The 23,006-nt window shown below is 33.2% G+C and overlaps 3 protein-coding genes and 1 pseudogene across 6 annotated transcripts in view; 1 reads left to right on the top strand and 3 right to left on the bottom strand.

The window, feature by feature from the left end:
* Positions 1 to 6,569: 6,569 nt before the first annotated feature.
* Positions 6,570 to 7,735, bottom strand: LOC143919856 (ADP,ATP carrier protein pseudogene; annotated as a pseudogene). Its single transcript, XR_013261279.1, has one exon. The product of XR_013261279.1 is annotated as an ADP,ATP carrier protein pseudogene (transcript).
* A 1,360-nt stretch (positions 7,736 to 9,095) lies between these two features.
* The window catches only part of LOC143920170 (uncharacterized), a 156,958-nt gene continuing 143,047 nt past the window's right edge, over positions 9,096 to 23,006 (top strand). Inside the window, exon 1 of one of the 2 annotated variants that reach the window (XM_077442895.1) lies at positions 9,096 to 9,179. The gene's annotated coding sequence lies outside the window, so the exon portion shown is untranslated. The remainder of the gene's footprint in view (positions 9,180 to 23,006) is intronic. The other variant, XM_077442894.1, reaches the window with a different exon arrangement.
* Positions 14,807 to 17,883, bottom strand: LOC143920474 (uncharacterized). The gene is made up of 3 exons (XM_077443356.1): positions 16,876 to 17,883; positions 14,964 to 15,053; positions 14,807 to 14,890 (listed from the first exon to the last, which is right to left on the bottom strand). Exons 1-3 carry the CDS (start codon positions 17,881 to 17,883, stop codon positions 14,807 to 14,809), a joined length of 1,182 nt encoding a protein of 393 aa, XP_077299482.1.
* LOC143920171 (carbohydrate sulfotransferase 11-like) overlaps positions 20,638 to 23,006 on the bottom strand; it is a 108,050-nt gene continuing 105,681 nt past the window's right edge. For both annotated transcript variants that reach the window (XM_077442896.1, XM_077442897.1), the window contains one exon: positions 20,638 to 22,739. In XM_077442896.1, the coding sequence (XP_077299022.1) occupies positions 22,652 to 22,739 (88 nt within the window). In that variant the 3' untranslated portion in view covers positions 20,638 to 22,651. The remainder of the gene's footprint in view (positions 22,740 to 23,006) is intronic.

Here is a 23,006-nt window from a genome sequence, read left to right as displayed (position 1 = left end):
AATTTCAAATGTGTTCGCTACCTGCGTTTTTCCGACAAATGGGAACGGGAACGGGAATTGCATACGTTATTATGGCATTGCAACGCATGCCGGGGTTCGGCTAGTCTGAGTATAAATTTCTAATTGTATGACGTATGAAACTTAGTATTACTCAAATAACAGTAGTTTGCCATTTGAATTTAAAATAGCATTGATAACACTATTGTTGACTTGTGTACTCAGTTTGTTTGCTGTAGTGATTTCGTAGAAACGAACATTTCACCTGTTAATACTTTTGCCCTCACAATGTTTGTGTTGCAATATTTCAAAGACTCAAATATTATTAAATTATGAACCACACATTATTTCTTTATTTATTTTTAATCTATACCAGGAAGCCTAACGGGTAACCCCAATGCATTCCTGGCAGAAATGAAATATCAAATGTACAATGTTTCGCCTTCCTGGCAGAAACATTGTGTATTTGATAGAAGTATTATACAAAGTAAATACATATCAATTAACACCCACAGAAACATCTATGGTCAAATTTGTAAATTTGCAGCATTTTATACAATTCAGCGAAATTCAGTAAATACATATCAATTAACATTCACAGATACATTAATGGTCAGATTTGTGAGTTTACAGTATTTTATACAATACAGCGAAATTCGAGATTGTTGAAAACTCTAGATTTGCAATAAAATGGGTAAGGTTGCCAATTTGTTGGAACCGTTTCAATGAAAATCAGATAAATTGGCAAACTGATAGGAAACGATCGACCTGGAGTCATAGATCCAAGGTCTGGCCAGCAGAAACCAGTGGGATTTAAACCCGTGACCACGTTGTTCAAAGTATTGTTGCGTGGACGTGAAGAGGGGGGTTTCCAGAATTGAAGAGAAAGACGCAGGAGTGTTGTAGAAGGTGTTTGTTCGTGTGCTCTCGCCGGCGCTCCAGGTCGGAATGGTTTCCAGACAGAGAGTGCCCATATTTATACCCGTTGGGCACAACACACATACATAAACTATTGGTCGATGAGTGAGACGATCCCATTGGCCGTTGCATACGGCTAAATCATACGGAGGGGACATTTTGGCACGAACGAGAGATCAGGCGATCTGCGCTAGTAAACCATCGGTCCACGAGCGCCACTCACCTAATCTCTACGTTACAGTATTATATGCTAACCACAAGTATATTCTGACGATACTTTTTAATTTTATAAACGACGATATTATCTCAAAATTGTATCTGCCAAAATAATTTTTGTTCTTTAACTTGAAAAAAGGCTCTTATGTACCTTTTCCGCGCTGAGCAAACACCACGACAAAACTTTGTCGTGGTGTTTACGAACTCGACAAAAATCAATAAGTTTTTTCGATTTAGCGAGGTTTTACAATGAACATTGTAATAACTGGCTGGAAAGTGAAAACGGCTTCCAGTGAACTCCGCTCAACCTTGATCTCACGTGCGCAAGTGCTCACGTGCCGGTGGGGGGCCCTGTCCCCTCCCGATCCGGGGGCGTAGCCCCGAGACGGGGGCGCCTAATAAACCAATGTCATTTCAGATAACCGACCGCAATACAGAGCGATATCGCCGTTTCGTAATCATTGTGATTACCTTTTCAGACAACTTATTCTACTCTTATCACTGAAACCAGAGATTTTCACTAGTTTCAAGTATATGTACGTAGTATTTCGCGATGGTGAAATGATATGGCACAGTAGATTGGCGATAAATGGACGAGTCAGTTCGTTATCGCCCTCAATATGTACGTTAATTTGTTTCAAGATCAATGAAATATCTAATCAAAGCGTAGATACATATGTCTGTACAACGTAAATAGTAACCTTCAGTACAACAATAGAGAATTTGGTACAAAGTTTAAATCGACAATCAGAGACTCACAATCTGTATTCTAAATCCTTTGAACATACATAAATCAACCTTATCAATATGGTGCATAAATCATTGGAAGCATATTTTATTTGCAAATTCATTAGCAAATAGGAATATTAACTTGATTGCACATACGATAATATTCAGTAATACTTATATAATATTATAATTACACCAACAACCAACATTTTTATAGGTCAATTCGTAGACGATAATCATACGATAAATCGGTTACTTAAATAAATTGGTTACTTAAGTACATGCAATTCTGGCGTCATCGTTTATTGTATACCACTATACAGTGCTGCGCCTACCATATGTACAAATGTGTGCAACACACACAGGCGGCTGAAATATAAAGGGGGCCGAAAGAAATGAGTCGAAAAAATGATATTCCTTAAAAAATACGAAACAAGACATCGTACTTTTTAAAATACATTTAGGTTGTCTTGTTGTATACTCGTAGATTTCTGTTGTAAGCTACAACTTGTAACACACCCGAACTATAATTCGGGGAAATAACGGGATAGCTAGTATACTAAGAAGTAGAATGCATAGAATCGCTCTCAGCCTCCAAAAATGTTGCTACAAAAACTCTGCCCGGCAGAGTTTGTTCATTGTTTGCTAAACTTCGTCTCTCTCTCTCTCTCTCTTGTTTCTCTTCTGACTTTCCGTTTCTCTCTTAGATGGCTCGCTTTTAGACAATACTTTTGTTAACAATGACCATTCTATGCATTCTACTTCTATGCTAGTATAGCTTCTGTTCTTTTATGTTCTATATCTTTGCGACTGCCTGATGTATTTCTTCAAGGATGTTGAGTATTGGTTAGTTATCAAAGGAACAATCTCCTAGATGTGGGATTACGGGTAAAAAAATTATATTTTTATGAATGAACTTGAAAAAGTTCAGTCTCTCTTGTCGTCTGGTCCTGTTCAGAATTAAACATTTTGGTTTACTGTCTATTTCTGGTAAATTTTTATTGTGATTAAAATTTTCAACACTATATTTCTCACAAGGTAAGACTTTAGCACTATTCGCATGCATTTAATTTTCTTTATTAATATGATTTATACAAATTCTGATTTAAGCGGCCGATTTAAGTTTGCAGGCGGCCGAATTCCTAGGCGTGGCCCTGACATTATACCATCATAAAATTAATTAACCATGTAAAATTTACTGTTTAAATGAAAAGTAATGATATAGTCCTTTGTTTCGACCAAAAATAAATCGGAATTTGAATAATATGATTATACTTCATTTAATTCTGACAAAAAAGTTTCAATAATCCATAGATCTTTCGAGTTAAAAATCTGAAAAAGTATAAACAAATAACTTGGTATTACGCTTAAACTTCTAGATATGAAATTTCAGTTCAATAAACCAAAAGGTTTCTGAGAAAAACATAAAAAACCTCGATTCTCTAGAGTAAAAGTACTGCTTCCGGTTCAGATAAAAATATAAGGTTATACAGATTATTATTTCTATTACATATAAAAAAGATTTAATCCGATTAAGTTAGCAGTTTGGGAGATAATTGAATTCAAAAACTTAAAAAAAAGAGGACACCTATGTATGAGGGGAGGTACCATTTCCGGTCAACTTAAAAATATGAAAAAAAATTATTTCGTGTCGATAAGAATTTCTGTAACCGATACTAAGTTTCAGTTTGATAGGACGAACGGTGTTCAAAAAATCCCCAAAATACACAGACACACACACACATTTTTTCTAGATCATGAAAACGTGATCAGTAATCGATTCTGAGTTCGAATCAGTCAAAATCTCGAGTTCGAGTTTTCGCATGATCACAAAACTTCATCTATTGTTACTACGTACATAGATAAAGTAAAAATAGTAAACTGTATATATATATACCTACATCCATATACATGTAGATTTATAATTCAAAGTAGCATTAGTATGTTTTTGCATTAGTTGCAGTGCACGTGTGGTTTTATTAATAAAAATGTAAGAGGAGCAATTTTAAATCGACCGTTTTATAAATTTAGATGAAATATTTCCCGTGCTGGAGTCATGATTCGTGAGTCATTTGTGCTGGAGTATTTAATCAGTGACATTCGAGCTTTATCACCGGTCTGGTACCGTTTGCTCTTTGCATCGCATGAACTAATTATAACATTGTAAGTTTAATAACTGTCGATAAACGTTATGCCCCTTTTACGACACCGAGGTGATAAGTCAATTGAATTGGATATGTTATAAACGTGTCGACGTAAATTATTATTGTAGATAAAGAAAAGCGGAATCAAATTTTCACTTTCGCTTATCGACGATTCGGATATGCGTGCAGAGATTGCGTACATTCAAGTTCAGAGAATATTTATAGAACGGATCATTTTCGCGTTAAACTTCGGCCTCGGAATTCGAAAGCTTGACGTAGATTTTCCTCAACCATGAGAATTCGATGCGCGATAAATTCCAGAACGGTTAATTCTTTAGAATTATTACATAACTCGAGGAAAAGTGTGCGTTCAATAAGTCTCGGCTCAGTGCGAGACTGTTAAAGCAGAATCAGAATCGATATTATGAATGCATTCATTGAATGTAAACATGTAAGCTTTGCAGTATTTCTAGAAACGTTTGGTTTGGACTGGAAAATTCTGAATTTTGAATTCAAATTAGTGACACAAATAGTATGTCACGCGTCTTTGAAATATCGATTTTAACTGAAAATACTGTTTTGGAGACTGTCATGTTAAGTATAATTAACTTAACATGACATAATAAATGTAGTTCGTTGCAAGTACCACGCTTTAAATAATTCAATGTGACACAAATAGGTTTTGTTATATTTTAAAACTATGTCGATCGATCGCAGTTTATCTTATTTACAGATTGTAATATAGGATTCTAATGCAATTTATACTAGTGCTATTTCATCCATAATTATTTTATTACTCTTTCACAAATCGGCACTTGAAAAGATAACGTGTTTTTTTTTGTAGTAAAGGCAATAATTATTAAAAATATGTATGTATGTATAAGATCCACTAGTGTAGTGATCCTAAACTTCCAGTTTTTTATTTGATGATATTTTATAAAACGCTAATTATGAATAACAGTTTGGGAAGCAAAAAGGAATTAAAGTATTGATATTTGCCTTTCGAAGAGAAGTACAGAATAATATCTTCAATTCAATATCAGTTAATTTTTAAACCAATTCAGGTATGAGTTTAGTTAAAAGCATTCCAGTTTTTCCAGAAGAGACGTAGGTAGCCTGGAAAAGCTTATTGTGGTTGGTGCTGTAGAGGGGAAGAGGGAGATCTACATGGTAATTGGATTATTAGTCACATTGCGATCGCCCAAGACAATTTTTGTCATGAAAATCGCGACTACGGAATATTTGGCACTCGAGTTCTCGTTAGTATGATGGACTTTTCGGCTGCCAGATGTTCCGTTATATTTTAGGCGAGCGCTTTGTGACCAATAATCACCGAACCCTCCTACATATATGGTAAACTGATCAAATCAGGTGGGCTTTTGGACTGCTCTATCGTCGATGTACTTTGAAATGCCGTTCCAAGAGAAGATTGGAGTCAGCAACCACGTCCCAGCTTATGACCCTCTTAATTTTTAAATCATAACATTTTATCCAACATAGACAAGAATTATGAAATTTGCGAAACTTAGTTTGAATAACACTGTACATAATGGTTTGCTGTTTATGCAAATTTTTTCAATATAAAAAAATGGAAGTAATCTTGTTAAGACTCTTAGGTAATTTTTTGATATTTATAATATCACTAATATTGAATATTCTGTAATTAAATGAAAGCTCCATCAGACAAAACAACATGTGTATTAGTTTTAAAAAACCTGTCATTAAAAGACGGTAGTATTTTTGCAACTTTCGGCCAAATATGCATCAATTAAATTATTAATTGAAATTCAAATAAAAAAAAAGAATACGAAAATTTCGGTCATTCTGAGTCGATTCAAATCAGCGAGTGAAACAAAAAAAAAAGTCTTGTAAAAAATCGCATATTATAAAGCTTCGAGGGATTCCCGCCATATTGTGACGTAGGCGCGCAACTGTCAAACGCGCCCACTATCGATTCGAAAGTGCGGGGCAGTTATATAATAAAACGCAAACCGGCCAATGTGTCAAGTGACAGCAACGGCCACGGAGGCACACAATTGGCGGCCATGACCTGCCTCGCCTGCTAAAATCGCACCACGTGCTCAAACACCAAACACGTGATCGACACAAAAAAAAAAAAAAGTACATAAAGTAAAAATAAAAATTAAACCACAAGATATACTTCCTAAAGACCATTTATTCATTTAGATTTCACATCGAACAAATGAATAACATTTTTACAAGTCAAAAATAATTTTTTGTTTTGCATTTGTTTTTATTATTTTTTTTAAACTTCCTCTCATACGTATCTTCGTATTACATTATTCAACCACAATTTGCTCTAAATCGAACGTCTCTCAATAGATTATACATATCTACGCGGGAATTGCATAACTTAATTAATTAAAAAAAAAAAATACAATGCATAAATAATATAATGTACGAAACTGAAGGCGTGAATACGGGGGGGGGGGGGGGACAAAAAATATTAATAGAAAAATAAAATCTTTCGTATAAATAAGCGATTACGTAACGCAGTACGTATATGGAATTCAAAAGTTTTCTCCCTATATTGATGCCATCTTCTTCTTTTTTTTTTTTAATACTTCTCTTTTGTGATATGAGTGCGCGTCAATAAGAACTAAATTAACAATTTGAAACAAGCGACGGGTGTTTGAATTCGATTTACAACAATTTTTTTATTTCGTCGTAGAGTACGAGGACGAAAGCGCCGCCGGTTCCGCGAAGTACGTTGGAGAAAGCTCCCTTGAAGAAGGCCTTTCCTCCCTCTTGCTTGGCGATGGTCGACCAGCAGTGGATGGTGTTCTTGTAGAGCATGTCGCTCTTGGCCCTGCCCGACTGCATCATCATGCGCCTACGGACAGTGTCGAAGGGATAGGAGACGATGCCGGCTACGGTGGTGACGGCCTGAGCGATGGCCCAGCTGATGACGATCGGCGTGTTCTTGGGGTCGGGCAACATGCCGCGAGCCGTGTCGTAGAAGCCGAAGTAGGCAGCGCGGTAGATGATGATGCCCTGGACGGAGACTCCGAAGCCTCGATAGAGACCGGTGAGACCGTCAGACTTGAAGGTCTTGGAGAGGCAGTTGCCCAGGCCGGAGTACTCGCGGCCACCGGCGCCTTTGCCTACGTCAGCGGCGAGTCGGGTTCGCGCGAAATCCAGAGGATACACGAAGCAGAGAGAGGTGGCCCCAGCGGCACCTCCCGAAGCCAAGTTGCCGGCGAAGTAGCGCCAGAACTGGGTGTGCTTGTCGACTCCTCCGAGGAACACCTGCTTGTACTTGTCCTTGAAGGCGAAGTTGAGGGCTTGGGTGGGGAAGTACCTGATGACGTTGGCTAAGTTTCCGCGCCAGAACGACATGAAGCCCTGTTCGCGGGGGATGCGAACGAAGGCATCGATGATGCCTTTGTAGCGCTGGTCGGCCGAGATCTGCGTGGAGACGTGTTGCACCTGCAGAAGCAGCTTCACGCGCTCGATGGGCGCCACCACGGTCTTCGACACGGCGGCTGACACTCCGCCGGCGATGAAGTCCTTCGCGAAGGCAGACGGGTCTCCGAGTCCTCCCATGCTGATGCTGTGCTGGTGCTGGTGGTGCTGCTGGGGCGATCTGGTCACGAGCTCGAGCGACGTAGCGCTGCGATTGATCACCGACAAATGGACGAGCCGCGCCGCTGCCGGAACTCGCTAACATCGATCCGAGGAACGTAACCGCGCGCACCACGGCCATCTATTCTATCGATTTTTCGTTCTGGCTTGTTCGATTGTATTCGACGAATAAATCTTAATGCTGTCTTTTATTGTTTGAAAATAATTAAAAAACATGTTTTCGAATTATATTTCTGCCGTGATTTTAATTCGGGGTGTGGTCAATTTTTATTGCGCTAGTTACGCAACGAGTTGGCTCCACTTTTCGTTGCAGTAGGATCAATATGTGCATAGTAGTATATTAGACGGCTGTTTTTCTTGTCGCGTTTCGCGGTTTGAAGGTGTGATAGGATGCGTTTTTATTTCGATAAAACGTCGATAAAAGTTTGTACAGTACCCAAGTGTAAAATTGATTGGTCTAGTATAAAAAATTATGTATATTTTTTTTCTTATTATGATGTATATCAACATTAAAATGAGACAATACTCTAAATACTAAGAAGAAAATTAAATTGCAAAATAGAAAATGTAACTATATTAAAATGGTAAACGGATTATTTCGCAGATTGCAATCGCACAGACGACAATAGTTCCCACAACAATGGCGAATATGGAATACTAATTCTCGTTAGTTTGATTTAGTTTGTTTAGTGTGTCACTAAAATCTCGTAATTATTATAGACTTAAGATGTACTGTGAACATAATTTGTTTATAAATAATAATCAAAAGCGTTTCAAAATCAAAATCGGGTTTTTTTAAAAAGGGCTAGGAATATGATGAACGCAAATTGTAAAATGTTGAAAGAAACAAAAAGAATAAATATATTAGACGAATAAGTGTACAAAATGTTTAATAAAAAGGATAAGATCACAAAATCAATTTTTATTTTAAGTCGATGATTGATATTTTACAGATCAACCGTTTGCAAAATAAGATTTTCATTTCTGAGCCAATAAACATTTCTGTATTAAAAATACTGATTTTAAGGATTCTACCTAAATATCAAAGAGTTTATTTCATTTTAAGAATGATTGATGATAAGAAAAGAGTAAAAATAACAAATTGGTAATTTTGTGATGATTAGGTTCTTATTTCTTTTATTGATTTATTGTATTCATAGCATCTTTAATTTTTGTCAGTTTTTCTGTTAAAATAGAAGTTCAACTTACATCGATAATAATTGTTTCTACGAACTGAAAAGGTCATTCTTCTAATATTTTTATAGAAAAATGGGAAAACATGTAAAAATCCAATTAAGCTGTCGCAATGTCTAGCAAGTTTTCCAAAAATTTTCTTCCACTATTAAAACAGCGAAATATAATATTACATTTTTCAAAAGTAGCAGGAAGTACCTATATGTATACATCGTGACACATTTATAAAGTCTCTCTATCTGTCATTCAATACAATATTTTATTTCTGGTCTTGGCCGATGAATGAAGTGCGTGAGTCAACTGATAAAAACCGGTTGATTCGTATTTGCTTTCGAACTGTCACCGCAACTGTCAAAACTTATGATTACGCCGAATGTGAGTGACATTTCAATACTTTTTATAAATGATTTGTTAAACATTAAAACACGGTGATTTTCAGAAAATTGTAATAAAAAACTGGGATCACTAATATTTATTCATGTGAGTTTTTCATGTGAGCTCTTAAATGTTTAAACATTATATTTAATATTTCATTGTATACATACTTAAAAAACATCATTTGGCGAAACAGTTGAGTTAAAGTCTGACTTTATCTTATTAATTACAAATGAACCCCACGATTGATCGAATTGAAAAACTATTAGCAAATATGTTGCTGCACCTGAAATACACTAAAAAAATAATGTTTATTACATTTCAATCGTTGTATCAAAACTGTAATTATTTTTGAATATTAAAACATTATAAATCTACAGATATTTATAAATCAATATTTACATTAAAAAGTATTTCATTGTTCATTTTGAACAAATTGAATGCAGTCAATCTTACTCTTTGCTTCAAAAACTTGAGTGAGTATATCGGCATCTAAAAATCAAATAAAATAATGAAAATTTTAATGTTAATGTATTATATCATTAAATTAATAAAATAATTAAAAGAAATATTATGTATGTGTATACGTTGCGAGACCACTTCTGCGTAGAATTCTTATTGTAGATTTGGTGTAGTATAATAGCAGTTTCTTGAGACTGAAATAAAGTCAAGACGACTCTTACGTTTAAATTTATAGAAGCAATTAGACGAGTATGTTAAAAATTAGCACTTTATTTGAAAAACAAATATTCACTAGTCAAATAAAACTTTGTGGCATATTTGTATGTAGTTTGTTTTATTTAGCTAGTGAACATTTAGCCTGTATACTCAAATCGGATACCTCTTGCATTAGCGATTTCGTTTTTGTGAGCACGATTGATAATAAAGAACTGCTTATCATCACCGTTAAGGCATATTTTACGGCATCCATAAGATTTTGATAATCTGTAAGATCAGTTTTCATCTGAAGTGTGAATAAATACAAATTGCACACGGCAGTCGACAGTTCACCAACAAGCATAAACAGCATGGTGATGGAGAACAATGAATTTATATTATCCGACAGCGTGCACAGCTCTCTGTGAATGTCACAAAAGTTCGAAATGATCTTCATAGTGTTCGGCTTTTCGATCACTGAGTGTTTTTTCAACTGCACGTCACTTTCAGAGCTGATGTAACCGTTTCTGACGATCTGCCGGAACGCATCGTTGAGTATTCGGAATCTTGACTGCATCAAATTGGTCGCTAGATACATTTGAGAAATCGATATCATGTTGATGAAGTTTAAAATGAGACCACCCGAACTGTTCAAATTGGATGCGAGATTTAGAACCGCTCCTTCGTCGTTTTCGAACGTCAATAGTGTAAATACATGGTATATTGCAATTGTTGCAATGCCAATGTACGTTACTATTGTGCTATATTGCTTCTGCGGTTTGTACTGTATTCTTATATGTTGTTCGTGCATTTTATTATCCATCTCGTTCATGCTTTTGATGAAATTCAAGCATTTGCGTCGGTTTAAAATGGATGTAAGTAGTATTGAGATTCCGCTGATGCAATACAAATAGACTTGGGCTATTACTATTAAAATGACCAATTCTTTTTCCGGTGTATTGCCGGGTAGTTTCATCTCGATTATGTTTTGGGTTAACATGTTCAAACTGGCTGTGTAAGCGAGTAACGCTATACTGTATAGATATTTCGGTCCAGAATTTTTTGGATGTTCGTTATTGGTTTTTGGTAAATTAATCGATGTAAGTCCGAATATTGTAGATATATTATGGATCGGTCGTATTGTGTCGTATAAGTTTGTCATTTCGGTCGAAGACTAACTTACACTGTTACTATCTGATCGTATGACTTTGACATGTGTTTGTTTATTTTTAATACCATTAATCATTTGTTCCATTTTCTTGTTTGTATTCAATTAATTATGATATTTAATCAATTAGTTTATAGTTCAAAAGCGTCAAATCCATTAAATAATATATAATATATATAAAAACGGACGAGATGTATGTATGTATGTGGTTATGTGTATAGTACAGTATTAGTAAAGTACAGGGTTTCCCAAACCAAGTCAATTTGGAAAGGCTTTATACACTGCAAAACATATTTTTTGATTTTTAAATGCTTTTTATTATTACGAAATTATGTTCACAATACATCTTATATATATTTTAATAGCTACTGATCTACTGATCATCTTCCATTTTGCAATTTAATTTAATTTGGTTAGTAATCATAGTATTATATTATTCTAATGTTAATCTACAGCATAATAGGAAAAAGAGCTCAAAAACCTATTTACAATCATCATAAATGCTCATAATACATCTAATACATAATATTAATTAAAGACTGACTAATGTCGATGACCTAAAGCAGATTGTGTTTAGGTAATCTTTGTGTTATACCTGAAGGGTATAGACATTTTGTTGTAATCACCGAGACTCTTCACAAGTGTGTTAGTATGGTTATTAGTGATTCTGTCATAGAATCTACTGGTTAGTTTGTTAGTAATGTCTGTAACAAACGGAATATTATATATGGCATGCAGTTTTTTCAAGTTAGTATATATGGGTGTATTATAAATTATTTTTAGGGATTTATTTTGTATTACTTGGAGCTTGGAAAGGTTAGTATTCGAGGCGTTATTCCATACAGGTGAAGCATAAATTAATAATGGTAATATGAGCGCGCGATATAATTTAATTTTATTTTGAGTTGATAAAGAACTATGGCGATTAAATATTGGATATATTGAGGATATACCCCGCATCGCCTTGTATTTCGCTCTGCAACACATGTAAAGACCTTCTACTTCATATTGAAAGGCGAGTGATGATCAATCTCCACTGATGTTTATGATGTAAAGTATCGAGGTACAGGCGAAGTACCAGCACACTGTGCGCATTAAAGAGATTGGGTATATTTTTTTTACCTGACCGGCTAACAAGTCTTGTCAGTTAGATGAAGCCGTGAAAGTTGTAAACTATGTAAAATCAAGATCACTTCAATCCAGATTATTTAAAATTTTGTGCGATTAAATGGGCAGTGGACACAAAGCACTTTTATTACATACTGAAGTGAGATGGCTATCTAGAGGAAAAGCACTATTAAGACTTTATGAACTTTGAAGTGAGTTATTCTTGAAGGTACAAAATAATTCAGCACAAAATTTTCTTGAATAAATCCTACATGGTTGATAAAACTTGAATATCTGGCAGATATTTTTATCAAGTTCAATGAAGTTAACCTATCATTACAAGGAAAAATTACAATTTTGCAATAGAATTTACAATAAAATTGCATTTTTTGAAAAAAAAAACAAATACAATGTTGGATTTCATCCATTGGATCTAATAATTTTGATTGTTTTTCTGATTTACTAGAATGTTTGAATGAATTCAATTTTAAAGTAGATGAAGAATTTTCCAAAGTATTTTTTGATTTTTAAATGCTTTTTATTATTACTAAATTATGTTCACAATACATCTTATATCTATTTTAATAGCTTCTGATCTACTGATAATTTTCTATTTTACAATTTTAATTTAATTTGGTTAGTAATCATAGTATTATATTATTATAATGTTAATATGTACAGCGTGATAGGAAAAAGAGCTCAAAAACCTACTTACAATTCTTATGCAAAGTATTTTTAGAACACCTAGATAACTTGTAAACAACTCTATTGCAATATTTTCCGAAAACTAGTTAAGACGATTCCTGGGCTTGGAATCTATTTTCCATGACTGCTAAGCCAGTAAGTGGAAATAAGGCGTAAGGCTTAAGCTTGAGTGACTATGAAAATGTAATTAATTTAATTAGTGACTCTGATTTGTAACAAATACGAAGATCAGCCTTTAAATTATTTCTGGGCGAGTTTGTCAGAAGAGTACACCAATTTTTAAAAATAAGCTATTATTGTTTTACTTCCGTTTTCTACAACCTATTTATGCGAAGCGGGATCTTCTTATTATGCTGCAACGAAGTTGAAGTGCAGGAACAGGCTCGACGCTACATCAGATATTAGAATGCAACTTACCAATATTGTGCCTGATATCAAAAATATGGGTGACCGTGAAAAAGTCGAAAATATTCGTTTACCATTCATACATATATAAAACGGTTAGTATATACATATATCAGTGGCGTGCGGTAAAAGTCTCTATCCCCTCGTCGTACATCCTCACTTAATTTGCGCGAGCAGGATACAACAGGAACAAGAAGAACAGGCTTTTCCTCCCGTATCCTGCGCGCGCACATTAAACAAGACTGTATGACAAAAAGAGAGACAATTTCACCTCATGCCACTGATATACATACATAGTACCGTTTACCATGCACCCTTTTTTTTTGATCTTTCGACTTCAGATCTTTCGATTTTCGATCTTTGCCTTCCGATATTTGCTTTTTCAACCTTTTCACTTTCGGTGCCGTGAGGTAGACCCCAAAAATATATGCAATTCAAGGACTCAAAACATTAAATTCATTAAGCACTTTAGTTATTCATATTTTTATATTTATATTTTATTATAGTTTTATATTAAACAATAATAATTACTAAATAAACAGTGTGTTTTCTTCTTCTTCTTCTTAATGCCTTGTCCGCATCCGGACCTTGGCGACCACCTCGTCGATTATTTGAAGATATCCGCATCGGTCTCCAGCAGCTCCGAACAGATCGTCGGCGCTCATATCGGTCCACATGCGCATGTTTCGAAGCCAAGATAACTTTTTCCTGCCAATCCATTTTTTTCCTTCTATTTTCCCCATGGTTATCAAACGGAGAAATTCTTATTTTGGACCCCGGATCATGTGTCCGAGATACTCCATCTTTCTCCGCTTGATGACAGAAACAAGTTCCCTGCCTCTCCTCATCATGCCGAGGACAGCTTCGTTTGAAATCTTTTTGATTCCACGGAATCTTCAGCATACGCCTGTAGACCCACATCTCAAAAGCTTCGATGCGGCTGATCATCTTGGTCTTCAGAGTTCACGTCTCACATCCGTGTAGTAATACTGTCCAGACGTAGCTCTTCGCGAATCTCAACCGCGTTCGAAGATTGAGATGCTTGTTTCTAAGCGCCGCCTTCATTTTGATAAATGTCGTTCTAGCCATCTCGATGCGGGTTCTTAGATCTTCATCTGGGTCCATCTCTTCATTCAACCAGGTACCCAGGCATTTGAATCTTTTTACTCTTTATATCACCTCTCCATCCAATGTTAGATCACCAGTGTCTGTTTGCATTCTATCTACTATCATAAATTTTGTCTTCTTTAGATTTATGCGCAGACCTCTTCGATTGCTTTCTTGATGTGTGTGTTTTAATGACATTATATTAAAATTTTTACTTGTATGTAGGAATTACCCAACCTAAAAAATAAGCTGAGTGTTCCGTTAAAATTTCCGAGTTTGCGAAGTGTTCCATTGCAGGAAAAGCTTAGGAAACCTTGTTATAGTATATTGATAGTAATTAGTGAAGAAATATTTATTGTTTATTGTTTGCCTTTTAGATGATTACATATCATTGCTATGCATTTAAATATTACAATATTTATATAAAATTGAACTTGAAATACTCGTATTTGTATTTATTTTTATTTTACAAAATATTTTATTGTGTTTCGAAGTCGAACGTAAGTGAATTATTTTGAAATTGTAGCATGACTACAAAATATGTGACGACGCTGCCGATTATCTGCAAGTAAAGATTTTTACAATTCATGCTATATTTGTGTATGTATGTTATTTACAATACTAATTATACGTACGCTGCAAAAAGTCTCTTTGTTAAATGCAAACATTCCGAAGACTGTAAAATTGACTTGTTGCCGGACTAGTTTGATGGAGATTAATTTCAACTAAAACAAAATTGTATTTTTACATAATTTTAGTAGTAAATTTAATTTTAAATTAGATCTAAAAAAATTTAATACTTTTTGCATCCATTTTATTTTATAATGCCTGCAATAGATGCGATGCAAAATTCTTCCAGTTTCATTTGCCTGAAATTTTTACAAATTTTGATATTTTTAGCCAAGTATTATGTGAAACTAATAATAATCATCATCATCATCTACAGCCGCTCACCATCCACTGCTGGATGAAGGCCTCTCCAACACGCTTCCACTCGTCTTTGTTTTGCGCAACTCTCATCCGTCTCACCCTACACATTTTCCTAATTTTGTCTACCCATCTTTCCTACGGTCTTCTTTTTACCCTTTTGCATTCTTTCGTGTACCATTCTAGTACTTCTTTTATCCACCTTCCATTTTTCTAACCACGTCGCCCAGGTGGAGAGGCCTTCATCCAGCTGTGGATGGTGAGCGGCTGTAGATGATAATGATGCATAATTCCTTGAAAAATATAAATATCCTAGTTTGGCCCGCGTAATGCCCATTTTTTTCATTCGGCTCCCCACTAAGCCTTTTTTGTGATCATTGGCATAATATTTAGGCCTGTCTAGTCATAAAATTGTACTGTAATACTTCTTTACACATACATATGTACATACATGTGTTAATGTTAAATATAAAAATTAATTAAATAAAGAAAAAAAAAAGATAAATTTCAATGTTTGTCATTTTTTACATGTTCATTTCAATAATAAACAGTTACATATTTAATTCTAAAACTGACAATGAGTCTTTCATATCAAATAATAACATTAATTAAATTGTGATCTGTTTGATTTTGATTATTTATCTATTATAAAACAAATAAATATAGGTATACATAACATATATACAGGGTGTTTGGTAGCTAAGTGCAAAGCTTTAAAGGGTTGATAGCTCAAATCATTTAAACCATTTTGAGCCACACATACCTCAGTCCAAAGTCTTGCGGTTTTTCTTTTTAATTTCATTTTTAAAGATTTTTAGTAAAAACACCAAAATCTCAAAGTTAATTGCTAATACTGCCCAAGTTAAAAGTGGTATGTTAGTCAATTATCATTTTTTTATTTAACTAGTGTTTATTCAATCAAATAAAAAGAAATACAACCATCTGTGTCAACAGAAAAAAATATAAGACGCAAATTAAGTTTTCAAAAATTTGTCAAGTAGGAAAAATGTAATATTTTTTTTTGTATTTAAAAACATAACTGAATTTTCTGTAGGAGATAAAACCTTTTTAAAAACATAACTGCGTATTGATCTTTCTTTGAAGATATCACTCATGCAGATGTCTTGCCAAGTATCAGAATTAGGGTTTAAAAACCTAATTGAAGGAGTGCGTCGAACAAAGACCGTCATTCACAAGAGATTTTAATTTCGACTTCTAATGTCAATAAAACAACAGTTTTGTTAAAATTCGTTATTGTTTATTGTTCAAATGGCGAATTTTAATGCATGCTGGAGTCCTTTGTCTCAATTCTGTGGTGGTAATTTTGAGTTTCATCTCTTCCTTCATGGTTTGAAAAGATTTTTATATTTTTTCTAATTACCTGTTATTTTTTAAGTATTTTTTTTTGTGTGAAAGAGCTCAAGAAGTTTGCTATCACGGTACAGGGGTACAGTATCTGAAAGATGGAGACTCCACACGGAGCATTCAGTTCTAATGATACGAACTACTATCAACCCTTTAGCCCAAAGCATTTAAAAATCAAATCACCCCTTTAAGGCTTTGCACTTAGCTACCAAACACTCTGTTTATATATATATGTATATGTACATAAAAAAATACCTCTTCTGTGATTTCATTCGAATTTTCAAGTATAATCAAAGTCAATCCGTCGTATATAATAATCCAAAGAACAGACTTTCCCAAATATATAAAACTAGCATCGTGCTTCATTTCACTATCCATTCTCATCACGGCCATATACAACCTAGACACGTGGGACACAAACACCCCGGCTATCAGCAACAGCATGTGCATCCCGCATATATCATTAACCGTCACGGCCACTTTGCACAAATCGTTATGGATGTCACAAAGACTTTCGATGCTTTCCAATTTACCGGGTGAAATTTTATCCACGCAACTCTTAAACTTTTTATTATTCTCCTTCATCACCTCCAGATGCGAAGTCATGTGTAAGTTCAACTTCAACTTGTTCAACGCCGTGTTCACTAGTTCAAACCTAGATTTGACCAATCTTACAACCATCAGAATTTGGATTACATTCAACAGGTTTAAAACTATGACCATTTCGCTCAAGCTCCTCAATATCTTCAATCCGTAGTTGCTCGAAGCGCTCTTCTTTTGCAACCAATATAGAGCTTCTACGACAATCAATACCGTACTTATAAAGATTGTTAAACTGAGTGACATCATTTTGGTGTACTTTTTCTGCCTTTCGTAAGGTATTTCGATGTTTTGCTGTTTGAGTTTTTCGTCTATGTTCATCATCGAGCTTAAGAAGCTGATTATTTTATTCCTTTTTAGTATGTTTTGAGATATACTCAACGAACCAACGATGACCATGTAATATCGTTGGGTCGTTATCAAAATAACCGTCAGTTCGTTTTCATCCGAGTAGCTTTTGATCACCGACTTATGCTTTGAGAGTAAGTTGAAGAAGCAGGCGTATAGAAATATGCAAATGCTGTATAGCGTTGAAATGGTAGTGCATTTTAGTGAATATTTGTTGTTTTTGTGGTTGATTGAAAACGGTGCCATTCCGAATACTTTTAATATTTTGTAAAACGGAAGGAACGTGTCCATGAAGTTTGTAGGTACTTTCGCCATTTTTGAAGTACTGAAATGTATATATTTTAAATATAAAAAGTGTTTCAATATATATTTACAAAAGTAAAATAAAATAGCACTTGAGACGTCACAAAAGAGATTACAGTCATGATTAAAAATGTTACACAAAATTATGATTCAAATACCTTTTAAATATATTTAATTTAATATTTAGGTATATTTAATTATTTAATATGAAAAAAAATGGTAAAAAAAACCTACCTACCTACATTTAAACGATATAAAACACCAATAGAAAAATTAATTAATTAAATAAATAAATAAATTAAATAAATAAATAAATTAAATAAATAAATTAATTAAATAAATAAATTAATTAAATAAATAAATTAATTAAATAAATTAATTAATTAAATAAATTAATTAATTAAATAAATTAATAAATTAATTAATTAAAAAATTCAATAGATGGCGCTAAATGTTCTGAGACTATTGCCTTAGAGGAAACATTGGTAGCAAACAGTATATATAGAAGTTTTTCCTTTATCTGTTATTATATTCGTATAGGCAGTGTTTTAGCTGTGACGTACATATGTCAAATCGATACGATTATTATAGTATGGCGAGCGTTGTCACACACATACACACAGATACACAGAATAGCGCCATTATGCATATATCATTTGAAATTATATTCCAATAATGGTGAAAAATGAGGATACGTTTCAAATTTGTTTGGAACCGTTTCAACAGTGAAATCAGATAAACTTGCAGGCTGAGGAAAAGATCGCTCTGGAGTCACATATTTTCAATCCATGGACACCAACACCAGGCCAGGGATTGAATCCATGACCCCTCGTTGGTAGCACTATGCGCTAACCACTGAGCTTTGTTGCTGGTTACATCAAAAATATCAAATTTGCCAATGATATTAATTTTTTTGGTCTTGCCAATGCTGAGGATAGGCAAAACTTTATGACATAGATATTATTGTAACGTGGGGACATGAGAGAGAGCATCCACTGTCTAAGTGTATTCGTGGCTTAACAATAGAGACCCCGGATTAGGTTAACGGGACTCAGTAAGTGCCCAAACAAAGGATACGCCAGAGTTCTCACAGAACAATAGACCTATACGTGCTTAGACAATAGATCTATAAATGGATCGGGTAAGCTGTGGTGAGCAACTTGTCCTTTATAAGGAGGTACATACATACGGTAGATCAGATTATTCTGGAGTGAGCGGTAGATCCGTGTGGACCTCTTGAATAGTTGAATAAATGCTGTGAAGCGACTTTTGCCTTTCATTAGGATCCCACTGAACCCACCCCTACGCAACAATACTTATTCAATCCAACAGCATAGCTTGGTGGTTGAGTTAATGCTGACTCCAAAAGGTTGCGTATTTATGTAGTGCTGCTGCGTTTTTATGTAGTAGAGTATTTATGTAGTGCTGCTGGTCAAATTTGGATTTTTGTGAAGTCGATCGTTTCCTATTATAGTTTGCCAATTTATCTGATTTAATTATTGAAACGATTCCTTGTTAAAATAGCAAAGCCATCCTACCTATTATTTGTCGCCACTATTTAAATGTGGTTTCAAATTTATAAACTATAAATTGATATACGTATATACAAGTTTAATACCATAAGTGTCGTAATGGCATCACGGAAAATTATTAGTATCTATGGTTGGTTATTTATTCTAAGTTTTAATAAATGTGCTTAAAATCCAAAGCTTTTACTTTATACATTCGTTTTTTCAAATATTATATGTAGAGCGGTTAAGTTTGGAATAGTTTACTAAATAAATAAGAACCTTTTTGAAACATAAACCATTTTGAAAATAAATTTGATAAATTCCTTAAAGCCAATGGATTATTATAGTTCTTCTTTTCTTTTCTTAATATGCTGCTATTTTCAGTTCTTCATCCTACGCCGCTTCCCTCAAGTATAAAAAATGTTTTAATTGTAGTGATAAGATTCACGACCGATACATAGTGTGTAGATAGTTGTCAGTACTTCATTTTATTGCGTTTGGTGATTGAAGTGGTTTTTTCATATGTATTGTAAATAAGATATGCGTGTATTGTTGATATTTTAATGGATTAAAAAAAAAAACAGAGAAATGAAACGAATTTTGCATCAATATTTTATTATAATAATTACTATGGACCCGTATCTACATTATTAACGTACAATAAATTTTTTATGCAGATCATAAATTAGACATTTTATTTAGATAATATGATTTTTTCGATTTTGATTTTCACTCCCGGCTTAGACTTCTATGGGTAATGATGGATTGTATTGGGTCCGTCGAAACACGATTCCCCGAACTCGAAGTATATTTTTCGACTATTCTGTATACATTATGCATACATACAGAATAGTTTCGTGTAATATACACATACAGTAAATTGTTTTGCTTCTCTGATTCGGTGAGTTTTGGGGAGTCTGGTTTCGGCAAAACACAATATGTAGATCCGGATATATTGCATTGTTTGTATTTGAATTTAAATAATTAAATACTTTCAATTTAATTTATTATAATATAATAAAATTGAATAAAGTATTGGCAGGAATTAATGTACTTAAATTTTTATGTACAAATAAATAATTTATTAGTTTTAACGAAGTAAAATAACAATCTTGTACTATCGATATTACATTATTAATATTATTATTAAAATTACATTAACTTGACTAGTACGTAATGTTTTACAAAAAATAGATAAAAATTTTCAATCGTTTTATCTTGATATTGTTGTATTTTTTTTTTTTTGTTATTTGTTACATTATTATCAACGAGAAGCATTTTAATTTAATTTTAAATTTTCGGTTCCTATGTAAATTTTTTTTCTGTAACATTTGATGATATTTTGGATATATCGGTATAATTGAAATGCTTTTACACTATATTATTATTGTTCATAACACTATTAATCTAAACCCGGCCATATTCACCGATGTGGAAAATAGCTATTTATAGTTAAATTCACAATCACAGCTTTTCCTATAATTATCCGAGATCTATTAACACTACCGTAACAGTTTGAACCTATAAAATAGCAAATAGCAAACAATAAATGTACATACATACATACATACATATGTTATGTACAGTAAATTTTTATATATGTAATAATAACTATTCAAAAAGAGTATGGAATTTAAGAGTATAAACTTGTACATGCAGGCAATTTTTATTTAATATTTAATTACATTAATTTTCTTACTCCATGTTGTACAATTTACTCGATGAATATTTCTTTAGCAATATCTGCTATCACATAGCAAATAAAACAAAGATTCAATAACTATTTGGAAGCCGTTTAAAGTTTGTCAATATTTTACTCTTCAACGAGTGATTTATTCAAGAATTTGAACTAAATTATAACTAATTACATTCCTCGTTTCATTACTTAAATAAATAAATATGGAAGCGTTTGTTTTAATTTGGTTTATCAAAGCTACAATAGTTTTAATAAAGAAAGCGTAGTTCTGTAGAATTTTAATTGAGTAAAATTTCTAATTAGAATTTATTTTTTATCTATTCATATCTTACTTTATGTTCTATCAAAATTTATTGAATGTATTATTTCTTATTCATGCAAGAGAGTATAGATAAAGAAACATTAGTAAGTGTCAAATTTGAATGTACGCTCTTTATATATATATTTTTTTCATGACTCAATGATATAGTGAAGTTTGAAAAGGTGCATGAATTTTGAATTGAAGTATATAAGTTTATTTAAATATTGAATCGATGAAAAGGAAGGAATCGGAAATAAATCTCCAATCGAAAGTAATTGGGCTAGTGATGATTAAATTGACTTTTTTTATGTATGTACATGTTGAATGATTGATGATTATGTTTTTTTTCAATTATTTTACTAAAAAATGCATGCTCATCCTAAATGTATACAAAATATGGTCCTCTATAATTATTTTTAACACAACCATTATACGGGGCCATCCCTCGATAGGACCCCTATACGTTTCATTTTTGTTTTTTTTTGTTGAAAAATCGTCACTGGACACATCTTACTACAAGAAAATACGATCAGTCTTTAAGAGACACCATCACAATGATTACCAAGTAGTATGTATCAAGATTAAAATTTAAAAAAGAAACTTTAACGGTATTAATAATGTTATAATAATCAGCAATACTACAATAGAATATAGTGTGTTCGCTACGAATGATTTCAGAAAATTTGTTTATTTAATTGTAGAAATTAATTTTATCTTTTTAAAATAGTAAAAAGTTTGGAAAAAAGCATCACTACTCGAGAAAGAGGAAATAGAAATGTCAAAAATTACATGTCTAATTTTTATGCTACGTTTTTAATATTTGTTTTTTTTTTTGTTTATTATTGTTAAGTTTAATACTGTGGTGACCACACAGTGATTTTATTCAACGTCATACTTTGTCAGGCACAATATTTAATTTTTAGATAAAAAGGAATGCAACTTTCCGTCGAATGACTCTTTTTACATCTAACGGGTGGGTTCGGGAGCACATTGCACACATTGACTGTTAGAAATGATTCTTGATTGCAAACAATGTGCTCTCGATTTCACCGATGAATTATCATATTTATTATACATCAGATAGTAACTCTTTAAGTACGTCTACTAATGATAAATTTTTAAATAGTATTGCGTAGTAAATTTTACTTAATATTTTGAATCGATATTTTATCCGTTTATCCATTTTTTAGAGGCTCGTTTAGAAGTTTGCTTTCACAGCACGTGAAATTTTTCTTGATTGTAGTCATAGAATATTTCATCCGAGCCATTATGTCAGGTCGCGCTGAACATTTTTGGATTATAGTCTTTAGCAACTTCAAGGAACGTGTTTATAGTATAGTTAAATAGTTGGAAGTCGTATCTGAAACAGAAATAAATTTTTGGTTATTTATTTTTTACATATAATGTATATATATATATATGTAATATAGTACATACAGGTGGGACGGTAACGATCAGACATTAAAAAATCATTCTATGTATACATATATCACAGTGAAATTATAACAGCAGTGAAATTATAGCTTTTTTTGAGATTCAAGAATGATTTGGTTTAAACAAGTTGGGGCACAACTAGATTGATACATATGTCATGTCTCGTTTCAGAGATTTTCGCTGGTTTAGATCC

The sequence above is a fragment of the Arctopsyche grandis genome, chromosome 12, assembly GCF_051622035.1.
Source record: "Arctopsyche grandis isolate Sample6627 chromosome 12, ASM5162203v2, whole genome shotgun sequence".
Taxonomy (NCBI): domain Eukaryota; kingdom Metazoa; phylum Arthropoda; class Insecta; order Trichoptera; family Hydropsychidae; genus Arctopsyche; species Arctopsyche grandis.
This window is presented reverse-complemented; position numbering and strand designations above follow the sequence as displayed.

Excerpts from the sequence above, each read along its gene's own strand:
- LOC143920474 (XM_077443356.1), bottom strand. The coding sequence starts at position 17,883 with ATGGCGAAAGTACCTACAAACTTCATGGACACGTTCCTTCCGTTTTAC. Across the intron at positions 15,054-16,875 it reads CGAATGAAATCACAGAAGAG|TTGAAATTAATCTCCATCAA; the intron begins GTATTTTTTTAT and ends ATTTTGTTTTAG. Across the intron at positions 14,891-14,963 it reads ACAAAGAGACTTTTTGCAGC|ATAATCGGCAGCGTCGTCAC; the intron begins GTACGTATAATT and ends CTTTACTTGCAG.